Genomic DNA, 14,236 nt, shown 5'->3' with positions numbered 1-14,236 from the left:
ATGCAAAGACCACAAGCAGCAACAAAATAAATCAGCAGACAATCTGTTTCCGTGATGCTGGCTGAAGAAAATTGTTGGCCAACAGACGAGGAGACTAGGAAAACTCCCCTGCTTTTTTTCAAATAGTGCTATGAGATCTTGAACATCCAAAAGGTGAGAGAGACCTCCGAGAACGCAGCACCCCATCAGGTCTGACGTTTCAACTTAGATTTTGAGCTGACGTCTCTGGGGTGGAGTTTGAATCCATGATCTTCTGACTGAGAGGTGAGCATGGTACCAAAGAGCCATGGCCAACACAACTACAGTTTGGTAACAAACATAATTCAAATCAATTCATATTAATCCAGATATTTAAAATTTAACAGACACATTCAGACAAACTGTGTTCCAAATGACTTGGGCGCATTGGAAAGTACAGCAAAGAGAGATTAGAATGATTTGAGATTTAAGATTCTAGATGCAGAAGAAGCATTAAAATGCCTGATAACATAGAGAAAAGAATCCAAAAAACTGAGAGCTCTCAGTTTATTTCACGTGTACTGCAAGCATAAATATAGCAATAAATGTAAAATTAACATCAATCGAGACTGAAGAGTAAGACTCGGTGCCCAGCCTCTGGATATCAGAACCAGATTCTCATAAATTTAGTGCATCAACGTACCTATTGAAAATAAATGCATGGGCATCTAGTTTAAAATAGGATTATAAAGGCAGAGCTAAACATGGTGATTAAATAGGTTACCACACTACAACAGTTAAAAAATATATATTTATAAATGTGGTATTCTATTATATACTCTTAATCAACTATTGTTAATACAGAATATTCATTCATGATTCTTTTTGTAATTTATTAAAAAATCAAAAACAAACCTACACAAAATACATAGCCAATCTTTTCTATCAGCAGTATGCTGCAGTGCCATCCACAAGTTCCCTTCCATGCTATAGGTTTCAGTCAATTTTATTTCATCTTTACATCAAAAAGATATAATTTATAACAAAAAAAATTAATTCCCTTGGAATGCAGAGATAAATGGAAGTGTGAGTGCCTCGTACATAAGAAAAGTAAGGCTGCCCCTCTGGGAAATTGTCTACTTTCAGAGTGCTAGGTATTCAAAGCTTGTTCAAAAGTGTTCGTTTAGAATACAGAAATCAAAAGATGATGCAAATATTCAGGAGATAATCATAAAACTTACCAGATGTTCTAATCCTACTTTGATGTTCCCAGGATCCCTGTAAAAGAAATTTTTAAAAGTCCTAAATAACAGTTGTTCAGTTCCATGCAATGCCCACCCCAACATCCAAGATTCAAAGTGTTCCAACTTAAAACTGTAACATTCAGCCATCCACAAGATAAAAATGATCACCACAACAAATTATAACTGTCATTATTAGAAAAATGTATTCACTTTTGTTGCATTTTAGAATTATAGATGAAGTACATAATTGTTCTGGCAAAAGATCGTGAATCTGAAATGTTAACTCCGTTTCTCCACAGGTATTCCTGTCCTGCTGAGTATTTCCAGCATTTGCTATTTTTAATACAGAACTGCAGGTTCTGACATGTTTGCTCCAGCAAAAGTGTAACCCAAATTTTAGCTGTCTGTCATGTCATGTCTGTCATGTCCAAAGATGTGCGGGTTAGGTTGATTGGCCAGGTTAAAAAAAAATTGCCCCTTAGAGTCCTGAGATGCGTAGGTTAGAGGTATTAGTGGGTAAATATGTGGGAGTAGGGCCTGGGTGGGATTGTGGTCGGTGCAGACTCGATGGGCCGAATGGCCTCCTTCTGCACTGTAGGGTTTCTATGATTTCTATGAAATGAAATAATCCAATGATTATTGAAATATATACATATATGTGTGACTGCAACTTCTGCTGTTCTTTTGGAATCTTCTTTCTCCCTCCCTTTCTAAGTTCAAACCCCAATAATCCAATAATGTCAATATGAACATTTTTATATTTTATATTCATTTATGACATTTTATACAAGCCAGAAGGTCCTCCATCTCCGATCTTCCTTGGGTTGAATTCAAGGATTTAACCATCGATTCTTATTCAACAGCAGCTCCCAATCAGCCTGAGTTTCACAGGAACCATCTTCAACAAAATGCTGTGTACTTCACCAGAATTTCCTCAACTCTACATATGATGTGGAGATGCCAGCATTGGACTGGGGTGGGCACATTAAGAAATCTCACAACACCAGGTTAAAGTCCAACAGGTTTATCTGGGTTTTTCCCCCCACTTTGAACTGGTGGTTTGTGGTGTCGATGGTAGCCATGAGATGGAATTGCCAGTCTTGGACTAGGGTGGGCACAGTAAGATGTCTCACAACACCAGGTTAAATAAACCTGTTGGAATTTAACTTGGTGTTGTGAGACTTCTTACTCTATTCATGATGGTCTTGATGGCATGGTTCTATCAGTATTATCTTCATTTAAACCCATTGTGACATTGTTGTGCATTGTGTGGCCACGTTTGGTCAGTCAATTACTTTAAGCAACAGAAACATTGTAGCAATCTTTTATTTGCCCATTGCCAGCTCCTTGATCCAGTCTTAGAACATACATAGAACAGTACAACACAGAACAGGCCCTTCGGCCCACGATATTGTGCCGAGCTTTATCTGAAACCAAGATCAAGCTATCCCACTCCCTATCATCCTCGTGTGCTCCATGTGCCTATCCAATAACCGCTTAAATGTTCCTAAAGTGTCTGACTCCACTATCACTGCAGGCAGTCCATTCCACACCCCAACCACTCTCTGCGTAAAGAACCTACCTCGGACATCCTTCCTATGTCTCCCACCATGAACCCTATAGTTATGCCCCCTTGTAATAGCTCCATCCACCCGAGGAAATAGTATTTGAATGTTCACTCTATCTATCCCCTTCATCATTTTATAAAGTCTTGACTTGCTTCAGACTGCCTGCACTACACCGCTGGGTGTTGTGAGCTCAGATGGCTCTTTTCTGGTTTCAGTTTCCCCTTCATAGAATCATAGAAACCCTACAGTGCAGAAGGAGGCCATTCGGCCCATCGAGTCTGCACCGACCACAATCCCACCCAGGCCCTACCCCCACATATTTACCCGCTAATCCCTCTAACCTACACATCTCGTGGGCAATTTTAACCTGGCCAATCAACCTAACCCGCACATCTTTGGACTGTGGGAGGAAACCGGAGCACCCGGAGGAAACCCACGCAAACACGAGGAGAATGTGCAAACTCCACTCAGACAGTGACCCGAGCCGGGAATCGAACCCGGGACCCTGGAGCTGTGAAGCAGCAGTGCTAACCACTGTGCTACCGTGCCGCCCTAAGTTAGGCTCTGACTCAAAAAATACAACCTTGAAACCAGGGTCAATGCATCCAACAAGTCCTTTGCTCACACACGGCCTAGCTGGTTCAGCATATCATGGTTTTCATTATATTTCAAGAGCTTCCTTATGATTCATTAAACTTTGCAAAGCAGTAGAGTAAAAAACGCTTTTGAGGTGAAAACTCCAAAATGGGTTTATGAAATTGCAACGGATAAACATTAAAGGAGAGTAGAAAAGATTGAATTCAATTATTTAACAAATATGTTCCTCCTTTAAAAATGATTATAACTGAACCAAAGGTAGATAGATATATGACAATATTTTTACTCGAGATTTTGAATTAATTCCCTCGCAATGCAATCCGTATTTCTGTTGAGGGTCTCAGAAGAACCGGTGAACTGAGCCCTCTCAGATGGATCCTGCTAACTTCCAAGTTTGACCTTGGACAAACAAAACCAACATTTCACAACAACGTCAGCTGAGGTTCAGTGACTTTCGCCTCTGCGTCAGGAGGTTGTGGACACAGGTTCCACTCCAGGACTGGACCACAAAAACAAAGGCTGATGCTCCAGTGCAGTACTGAGGGAATGCTGCACTGTTGCAGCTGCCGCCTTTGCTTGAGAATTAAACTGAGATGTCATCTTCCACATAGGTAGACGTGGTAGGATTTCAAAAAAGAGTAGGGGAACTATCTCCCATGTCCAAGGCCACATTTATTCTCCAATCAACATCATAAAAACAGATTATGTAATAAGACCATAAGACATAGGAGCAGAATTAGGCCACTGGGCCCATTGAGCCTGCTCCACCATTCAATCATGGCTGATATTTTTCTCATCTCCATTCTCCTGCCTTTTCCCATAACCCCTGATCCCCTTATTAATCAGTAACCTATCTATCTCTGTCTTAAAGGCACTCAATGACCTGGCCTCCACAGCCTTCTACGGCAAAGAGTTCCACAGATTCACCACTCTCTGGCTGAAGAAATTCCTCCTCACCTCTGTTTTAAAGGATCGTCCCTTTAGCCTGAGGTTGTGCCCTCTGGTTCTAGTTTTTCCTACTACTGGAAGCATCCTCTCCACGTCCACCCTATCCAGGCCTCACAGTATCCTGTAAGTTTCAATAAGATCTCCCCTCATCCTTCTAAACTCCAACGAGTACAGAACCAGAGTCCTCAACCGTTCCTCATACAACAAGCTCTTCATTTCAGGAATCGTTCTTGTGAAATGATCCCTGGAATGAAGAGCTTGTCGTATGAGGAATGATCATTGGAACACTGCTGTTTGTGGGAGCTTGCCATGCACAAATTGGATTCTGCCTTCCCCCACAACAGAACAGTGATCACAGTTCTAAAATGCTAACAGCTGCAAGGTGCTTAGGGACCTCCTGTGGTTATGAAAAGCATCTTATAAACACATGTCTTCCATTAACAGTGTCCATAATATTACAAGATTGAGCCAAACCAAAGCTACCGAAAATTCAATACGAGTTCATGATTTCAGGAAGGCTGGATTCAGAAATATGGCAAAGGACTTCAGTCAGGTCGATTGGACAACAACCTGAGGCATCACTATGACCAACACAGACTCAAAATCAAGTACCTTTAAAACTGAAAGAAGAAAGGAAGCCAAGTGTGTCCAAAGTCAGAAGAAAGGCAAATGGTAAAACAAAGCCAAAATGGCTGAATTGGTCATGTACAAAGGTAAATCAATGTTAAATAAAATATTTTCAAAGATTTAAGGAAAATAGTTTTCAAGAAGAACAGGAATCAATAATTGAGCATCACTAGAAACAAAAAGCTGATATCAGAACAGCCAAACAAAGGAAAATTAGGTACCGACAGCAACAGTTTTTTTACATTAGTCAAGAAAACTGTTAAAAATTGCATGGAGCCAGTAAAGACCCCTCACAATGCATTCAGGTCAATTCCTAGAACATGGTAAAAGTTTTAAAAGGCAATTTTGCTTCACCCTTTGTTTTAGTAAACACGAAGTCAAAATAAAATGCAGTATACAATTCATTCTCAAGTTGTAAGTGTCAAGGTGGATATGAACATAGTCTTGGAAAGAATAAGGAATCTCAAAAAAAGATAGAGTTGTTGATCCTGAAAACATTCACTCTAGAGTGGCCAAATGAAGCTCTGCTTACTGAGCTCCTTGCTAGTATATTGAACAGCTCGCTAAAATCGTTCTCATGGACTAAAGACAAGCCATGTACGTGATGAAAGTATTGAAAAATTCAACAAGTCAGGACAGAGATATTAGAAGTTCAGAAAATAGGCATATTAGCTGAATTCTATGTAACCATCTGAACTGTGCCCACATTCTGGGAAAGAATTAGCAATTCCTTGCTGTAGATGTAACAATTCTTTGGATTTCCATTTGAGGAAGTGACTTAGCAGGTGCAGGTAGTCCAACTGATATCATCTGCCTGAATTTTCCGAAAGCTTTTGACAAGGTTCCTCACCATAGTCTGACTAGTTACCAACAGAATTGCACATGGATGGTGTTTGAACTATTACTGTTCATAATATTTACTCATGATCTGAACAAAGGCAATGCCTGTAAGTTTTGGATGATGCAAAGATTTGTGAGAGTGTCAGGATCGGAGAGAAAAATCGGCTACAATCAGATCACAATGAGACAGAGACTGTCCGGACTTAAAAGTTGACAAGACACCAGGACCGGATGAGATGCTTCCAATGATACTGAAGGAAATGAAAATTGTAAGAGTGTTGGCCATAATGTTTCAGTCTTCTCTAGATTCAGGGGAGGTTCTCGAGGACTGGAGAATTGCAGTTGATGTGATGTATATGGACTTTCAAAAGGCATTTAATACAATGCCATATCACAGATTTGTGAGAAAAGTCATAGTTCATGGAATAAAGGGGACAGTAGCAATGTGGATCCAAATTGGCTGAATAGTAGAAAGCAGAGAGTAATGGTCAATGGATATTTGGAGGAAGGTTTGTAGTGGTGTGCCCCGGGATCAATCTTGGGACCCTTGCTTTTCCTGATATATATTAATGATCTAGATCTTTGCACGCAGCAGATAATTTCAAAGTTTGTGAAAGATACAAAACTTTTAAGTATTGTATACTGGGACGGGGACGGTGTAGAACTTCAAAAGGACATGAGTAAATTTGTGGAATGGGCAGATATGTGGCATATGAAGTTCAGTGCATAGAACTGGGAAGTGATGCATTTTGCAGGAAGAACATGGAGACACAATGTAAAATACGTGGTAAAATTCTTAAGGGTGGGCAGGAGCAAAAGGACCTGAATGTATACCTCCATTGATCATTGAAGGTAACAAGAGAGCAGTTAATAAAGTACATAGATGTCCAGATCACCAACAACTGTCCTGTTCCCTCCATGCTGACACTATAGTTAAGAAAGCCCACTAATGCTTCTACTTTCTCAGAGGCTAAGGAAATTTGGTATGTCCGCTATGACTCTCACCAACTTTTACAGATGCACCATAGAAAGTTTTTTTTCTGGTTGTATCACAGCTTGGTATGGCTCCTGTTCTGTCCAAGATCACAAGAAACTACAAAAGATTGTGAACACAAACCAGCCCCCCCACCCCCCCCCCCCCCCCCCCGACTGTGTCTACACTTCCCGCTACCTCAGAAAAGCAGCCAGTATAATCAAGGACCCCACGCATCCTGGACATTCTCTCTTCCACCTTCTTCTGTCAGGAAAAAGATACAAAAGTCTGAGGTCACGTACCAACCGACTCAAGAACAGTTTCTTCCCTGCTGCTGTCAGACTTTTGAATGAACCTACCTTGCATTAAGTTGATCTTTCCCTACACCCTAACTATGACTGTAACACTGCATTCTGTACTCTTTCATTTCCTTCTCTATGTGCAGTATGCTTTGCCTGTATAGTGCGCAAGAAACAATAAATTTCAATATATAGTAATACATATGACAATAATAAATCAAATCAAAAAAGGAATCCATAGGTTTTATTAATAGGGGCATAGAGTACAAAAGCAAGGAGGTTATGCTGAACTTATACAAAACACAAGTTAGACCTCAGCTGTGTACAGTTCTGGGTGCCACACTATTAGAGAGAATGCAGAAGACATTTACAAGAATGGTTCCAGGGATGAGAAACTTCTGTTGAGGATAGATTGGTTCTGTTTTATTTGGAGTGGAGATTTGATAGAGATATTCAAAATCATTAGGGGGCTGGACAGAATACATAGGGATAAACCATTCCTGCTCATAAAAGGATCAAGAACAAGAGGGCACAGATGTAAAGTGATTTGCAAAAGAAGCAAAGAGGTGATGTGAGAAAAAAATGTTTCCACACAGCAAGTGGTTTGGGTCTGGAATGCACTGTGTGGAAGTGTGGTGAAGGCCGGTCCAATTGAGGAATTCAAGAGAGCATTAGATGACTATTTGGATACAAACAATACACAAGGTGCAGGGAAAAGGCAGGAGAATGGCATAAAGTCATAATGCTCATTTGAAGAGCTGATGTAGCGACAATCAGCCCAATGACCACCTCCTGCACTGTAACAATTATATGATTCTGTGAAATGACCTGTAGTACGTTAAAAAACAGAATACTGGAAATAATCAGGTTAAACAACATCTGTGGACAGAAAAAAAGTTAGTCTTTCAAATCGATAACCATTCATTAGTATTGATCTGAAACATTAACTTGGTCTATCGCTCCACATTCCTGTTTTAATTTCAAATTTCCAGCATCAACAGTATTTACTTTTGCTCCAATTTACCTATTTTGGTGGGGTTGGTTCAGGGATAAATGTCAGCCAGAATATCAGAAGAACTATTCCAGTCTTGGAACTGGGCTATGCTTTTCCTTTTGTCAGGGGGATTGACAGAGTAGATGCTGAGAGGTTGTTTCCCCTTTTGGGAGGGTATAGGACCAGAGGGTATAATCTCAGAGTAGGGGGTCACCCATTTAAGAGAGAGATGAGGGGGAATTTCTTGTCTCAGAGTAGTGAATCTGCTAAATTCTTTACCGCAGAGGGCTATAGAGGCTGGGTCATTGAGTATGTTCAAGGTTGAGACAGATTTTTAATCAGTAAGGGAATCAATGGTTATGGGGATATTGCAGGAAAGTGGAGTTGAGGATTTGATATCAGATCAATCATGTTCCCATTGAATGGTGGTGACTCAATGGGCTGAATGGCAGAGCAGACTCAATGGGCTGAATGGCCTATTTCTGCTTCTATGTCTTATGGCCAAACTTGAGCAGTTCATTATCTCATCCAAAAGACGTCAACCAGAATTCTCCGGTCACATATGCCCCGCCACTGCTGCCAGCGAGAACGGAGAGTTTGGTGCTCTGCCAAAACTCCATTCACTGCAGTGGGACCGGAGAACCCCAGCCACAGGCAAGGTCAGAAAATCCCAGCCATTTTCTGCAACATTGCCATGCTCACTCAGTACCTACCAAAATCTAAATTTTAAACAAAAATCTAATTTTATATCTTACTGGTTGTATTCTCACGATGCTCACATTTAGAATCTTTTCTTTTTTACAGCAAAATAATTTTATAATCTTTCCATAATTATTGAAAATGCAATTAAAACTGCACTCATTCCTTACTCTCCACCCAAAAAAAATTAATACCTGAACCAAATTTTAACACCTTGTGTATCTTTCAAAAATTTATTTCGGAGTGAAATGTTGTAGCTTTTTTCATTTCCAACTTATTCCCAAACTGTGGAAAAGTTTGTGTTCTGGATCTCTGACTATTAGAGAATAGGTTGCGACTGTACGAACTGTTTTTCCTGCCATTTGAGTACTCACAGATGGCAGAGAGCGCAGACTTTCATTCCAGCAAATCAGCTGTTCGAAGCATAAACATAATAGACAGTGTCCTGTACCTTTGTGCCATTCCGTTTTCACAGTTAACTATTCCAAAGAAAACTAAAACTAATTTGTGCAAAATTATGATCGGTTCACTGCCCTGAACAGTCTGAACATGTTAAAGATTTATGATGATGAAACAATGTATGCACAGGAAGGAACAGTCATTTTAATAAGACAACGTGATCAGAAATTCCTGACTTGTAATCAAATTTGTGAAAGCATTTGTGTACGTCTGTCTTGGTGTCTAAAGTTGAAAACACAATTACTATTAAATTGACATTTTAAACTAGTGTTGTCTTATGAGAACAATTTATTTAATTTTACACTTTGGGGAAAACGGTACTAATAGAGTAAATGCAAACATGCAAAACTTGAGTGCCTCACTTTGTAATAGTTTTGGGCAACTTAAAAAGGGAAATATTCACATCATGTTTTTCACAAAGATTATACATTCAGAAAAGATAGGAAGTGGTCTTCATGGAAAATACCAAAATGTCAATCTCAATTCTTCTAACTGCTTAATTTTTGGACACTTCTAACTTAAGTCAAGTAAGGAACACCTCAGTTCTACAATTTTATTAGTATCTTCATAATTTATTAAATAGTTCGTATTGAATCAATGTGCTTTAGAATGGGGCACTGAAACATAATAGGAGCAGGAATGGACCATCTGGTCCTTTGAGCTGCTCTGCCATTCAATAAGATCATGGCAGTTCTAATTGTGGCCTTAATACCATTTGTCTGCCTGTACCCGGCTCCCTTAATCAAAAATCTAACTCCGCCTTGAATATATTCAATGACTAAGTTTCCACTGTAAGTCATCTCACAACACCAGGTTAAAGTCCAACAGGTTTATTTGGAATCATGAGCTTTTGGAGCACTGCTCCTTCAACAGGTGAGTGGACACCTGATGAAAGAGCAGCGCTCCAAAAGCCTGTGATTCCAAATAAACCTGTTGGACTTTAACCTGTTGTTGCGAGACTTCTTACTGTGCCCACCTCAGTCCAATGCTGGCATCTCCACATCATAAGTATCCACTGATTGTTAAAGAAGAGAATTCCAAACGCTAACAAATCTTCAGAGAATTCTACTTCAACTCCGACTTGAATGGGGAACCCCTTATTTTGAAACTATGTCCACTTGCTCGAGATTGATCCACAAGGAGAAAATTCCTCTCAACATCCACCCTAGCAAATTCCCTCAGAATCTTACATATTTCAAAATCACTTCTCATTCTTCTTTGCTCAATTGAGTATTGGAAACAGTTGATCTGTGAAATGTTAATTCTGTTTTATCTCATTTATGTGACATTGTGCAATAATCTGGTCAGAATGGCAGGAAAATCTCAAATAAATTCCTTCTGAATGCTAACTGACTCAACTTTGCCTTCAATACTTCTGTGCAATTCTTGCATTTCAAAAAATGTTCTGCTCTCTGATTTTGAAATTCTGCGCAGATTTTTTTCAAGTCCCAATAGAATTCATTCATTATTTCACACCTTACATTTCATAGAATCTTCAAATCCCTGCAGTGGAGGAGGCCATTTAGCCCATCGAGCCTGCACCAACTCTCCCACAGAACATTTTACTCAGGCCCACACCCCGTCCCATTCCCTTAACCCCATGCAGTCCCCTAACCTACACATCTTGGGACACTAAGTGGCAATTTAGCAAGGCCAATCCACATAACCTGCACATCTTTGGACAGTGGGAGGAAACCAGAGCACCTGAAGGAAACCCATGCATTTCAAGGAAGAATGTGCAAACTCCACACTGACAGTCACCCAAGACTAGAATTGAACCCAGGTCCCTGGCACTGACAGGCAACAATGCTAACCACTGTGCCACTGTGTCTATTTTTTTCAGACTCAATTTGATTTATATTTATTGGTCCATTGCTCCACCCATAAAAAATATTGGCTGCTGGCACTTGCAATCACAATTTAGAAGTTAAATCTACACTAATTCAATCATCTCAGCTCCAGGACATCACCGCAGGAGTTCCACAGGATAGTGTCCTCGGTCCAACTATCTTCAGCTGCTTCATCAATGACCCTCCCTCCATCACAAGATCAGAAGTGGGGATGTTCGCTGATGATTGCACAATGTTCAGCACCATTTGCGACTCCTCAGATACGGAAACAGTCTATGCTCTTATCCAGCAAGCCCTGAACAACATTTAGACTGATAAGTGACAGGTGAAATTTGTGCCACGCAAGTGCCAGGCAATGACCATCCCTTGACATTCAATGGCATTACCATCACTGAATCTCCCAGTGTAAACATCCTGGAAGTTACCATTGACCAGAGGCTGATTTGAACTAGTCAAATAAATACTGTGGCTCAAGAGGAGGTTTGAGGCTGCGAATTCTGCATAGAGTAATTTACTTGCTGACTCCTCACAGCCTGTCCACAATTTACAAGGCACAAGTCAGAAATATGGTCGAATACTCTACACTTGCCCAGTTGAGTGCAGCTCCAACAACACTCAAGAAATTCGTACTATCCAGGACAAAGCAGCTCGCTTAATTGACACACCATCCACCAGCAGTGGCAGAAGTGTGTACCATCCACAAGATGTGCTGCAACAACTCACCAAGGCTCCATCGATAGCACCTTCCTAACATGCGGCCTCTACCACATAGAAGGACAAGGGCAACAGATGTATGGGAAGATCACCACGTTAAAGTGCCCCTTCAACCCACACAAAATCCTGACTTGGAACTATATCACCATTCCTTCACTATCACTGGGTCAAAATCCTGTAACTCCTTAACAGCACTGTGGATGTAACTACACCACATGAACTGCAATGGTTCTAGAAGATAGTTCACTACTACCTTCGCAAGGGCAACTAGGGATAGTCAATAAAAATGCTGGTCTAGTCAGTGATGCCCACATCCTGTAAAGAAATTAAAAAACTGTCTCTGGGCTGTTACTATTGTAAGAGTTTTAACAACACCAGGTTAAAGTCCAACAGGTCTATTTGGTAGCAAATGCCACTATTGAGTCATGGCTCAGTGGTACCACACTATCCTTTATGTGAGAAGGTTGTAGGTTCAAGTCACACTTTAACTACGACTTCATAATTGATACGGAAGTATCAGAGCATCAGTGAAGGAATGCTACACAGCAATAGGTTCTATTTTCCTGATGAGACATTAAACCAAGAACCATTTGCCATTTCAGGTGAAAATAGACTTCCACTTACATAGCACCTTTCATGGTGTCAGAGCATTCAAAAGAGCTTTAGAGCCAGTGAAGGAATTTTTTTTAATGCAACTGCTGTAGTATATGATACGTGGTGGGCAATTTGTGCACAGCAAGCTTCCAAAACAGCCATATGATAATCACCTGAAAATCTGTTTTATGACTTTTGTGGGATAAATATTGGTCAGGAAAGCAGGGTTAACTCTCCTGCTCTTGTCCAAAATAGCACTATGGGATCTTTTATGTCCTCCTGAGAGGGCAGACATCAGCTTAACATCTCACCCAAGAGACAATACTTCTAATGGTGCAGCAATCCCCAAGTACTGCACTCGTGTGCTAATTTTGATTTACATGCTCTATTCCTGGAGTGGGACTGGAACCCACAACCTTCAAACTAATAGGCAAGAGGATTACCACCTAAGCTACAACTGACACACAAAAAGATGCCATGCCACTATTTGGAGAAAAGCAGGGGAATTTTCCCAGTGGCCTGGCTAATACTGCCTCTCAGTCAACAACCAAAGCCCATGACTTGGTCATAGAGTCATAGAGGTTTACAGCATGGAAACAGGCCCTTTGGCCCAACTTGTCCATGCCGCCCTTTTTTTTTAAAAACGCCTAAGCTAATCCCAATTGCCCACATTTGGCCCATATCCCTCTATACCCATCGTACCCATGTAACTATCTAGATACTTTTAAAAAGATAAAATTGTACCCGCCTCTACTACTACCTCTGGCAGCTTGTTCCAGACACTCACCACACACATAGTACCATAAATCCTGTTCCATTACCAGACACAATCAATGACTGGATGGGTTTCAACTTTGCTGGCAAGCCTATCATGTGGCACTTTTCCAGATGTCTTTTGGAAGTCCATATACACATCAACTTCTTTATCCTCATCAACTCCCACCCTATCAGCCCATCATTCTACTTTCTCCCCGATATGCTTATCTAGCTTCCCTTTAAATGCTTCTGTGCTATTTGCCGAGGTTCAGTGTTATCTTTATTTTACTCATCCAGTGTTTTGTTATTGGCCAGCCAGATTTTTTTTATAATAATGAAATACATGTCTTTCTATACAAAAGCAAAATATTGCAGATGCTGGAAATCTGAAATAAAATAGAAAATATTGGTAATACTCAGCAGGTCTGACAACATCTGTGGAGAAAAAAAGCATTAACATCATTGACCTGGTCATTCATTTGGTAATATTTGTAGGAAATTGCTGGGTGCGAGGTGGCTACAATTGCCACAACTTGTACTTACAGGTAGTAACTTCATCGCAGTGTTAATGTAAGCCTTACTTGTAACTAATAAATAAACTTTAAAACTTTAAAACGTCCCAAAGCACCTCATAAGCACATTGTTTGACATCAAGCCACCTAAGGAAATATTAGCACTGATGATCAAAAGCCTGATCAAAGAGGTTGGTTCAAGGAGCATCTTAAAGGAGCACAGGAAGATGAAACAATAGGTTTACTTGGGGAATTCCAAAGCTTATGGCCTAAGCAGCTAAAGGCACAGCCAATTGTGGAATGTTTAAATAGAGGGATGCTGAAGGAGCTAAAACTGAATTTAAGAATCAAAGCATTGCTTAACTCGGTTAGCTAGCGATACAAGGGTGATAGGTAAATAGAACTTGGTGTGTGTTACAAAGCAGACCACAGAGTTTTGGGTTACTTCAAAGTTTAACATAAGAGGCCATCCAGTGATGTGTTGGAATAGTCAAATGCAGAGATAACAAAGACATGATTCAGGAGGCTGTGGAGGTGTTGAACAATGAGATGGAAATAGGCTGTCTGACAGATATGGTCAGAAGCTAATCTTGGAATCAATATA

The 14,236-nt window shown here is 40.4% G+C and overlaps 1 protein-coding gene across 3 annotated transcripts in view; it reads right to left on the bottom strand.

Moving 5' to 3' along the window:
* Window positions 1-14,236, bottom strand: part of rsrc1 (arginine/serine-rich coiled-coil 1) — a 385,706-nt gene that overhangs the window by 230,509 nt on the left and 140,961 nt on the right. For all 3 annotated transcript variants that reach the window (XM_078209009.1, XM_078209010.1, XM_078209011.1), the window contains exon 6: window positions 1,200-1,236. In XM_078209009.1, the coding sequence (XP_078065135.1) occupies window positions 1,200-1,236 (37 nt within the window). The remainder of the gene's footprint in view (window positions 1-1,199; window positions 1,237-14,236) is intronic.

This window comes from Mustelus asterias, chromosome 3, assembly GCF_964213995.1.
Source record: "Mustelus asterias chromosome 3, sMusAst1.hap1.1, whole genome shotgun sequence".
Lineage (NCBI taxonomy): Eukaryota > Metazoa > Chordata > Chondrichthyes > Carcharhiniformes > Triakidae > Mustelus > Mustelus asterias.
Note: the sequence above shows the minus strand (reverse complement) of the source record. Positions and strands in the feature narration are given on the sequence as shown.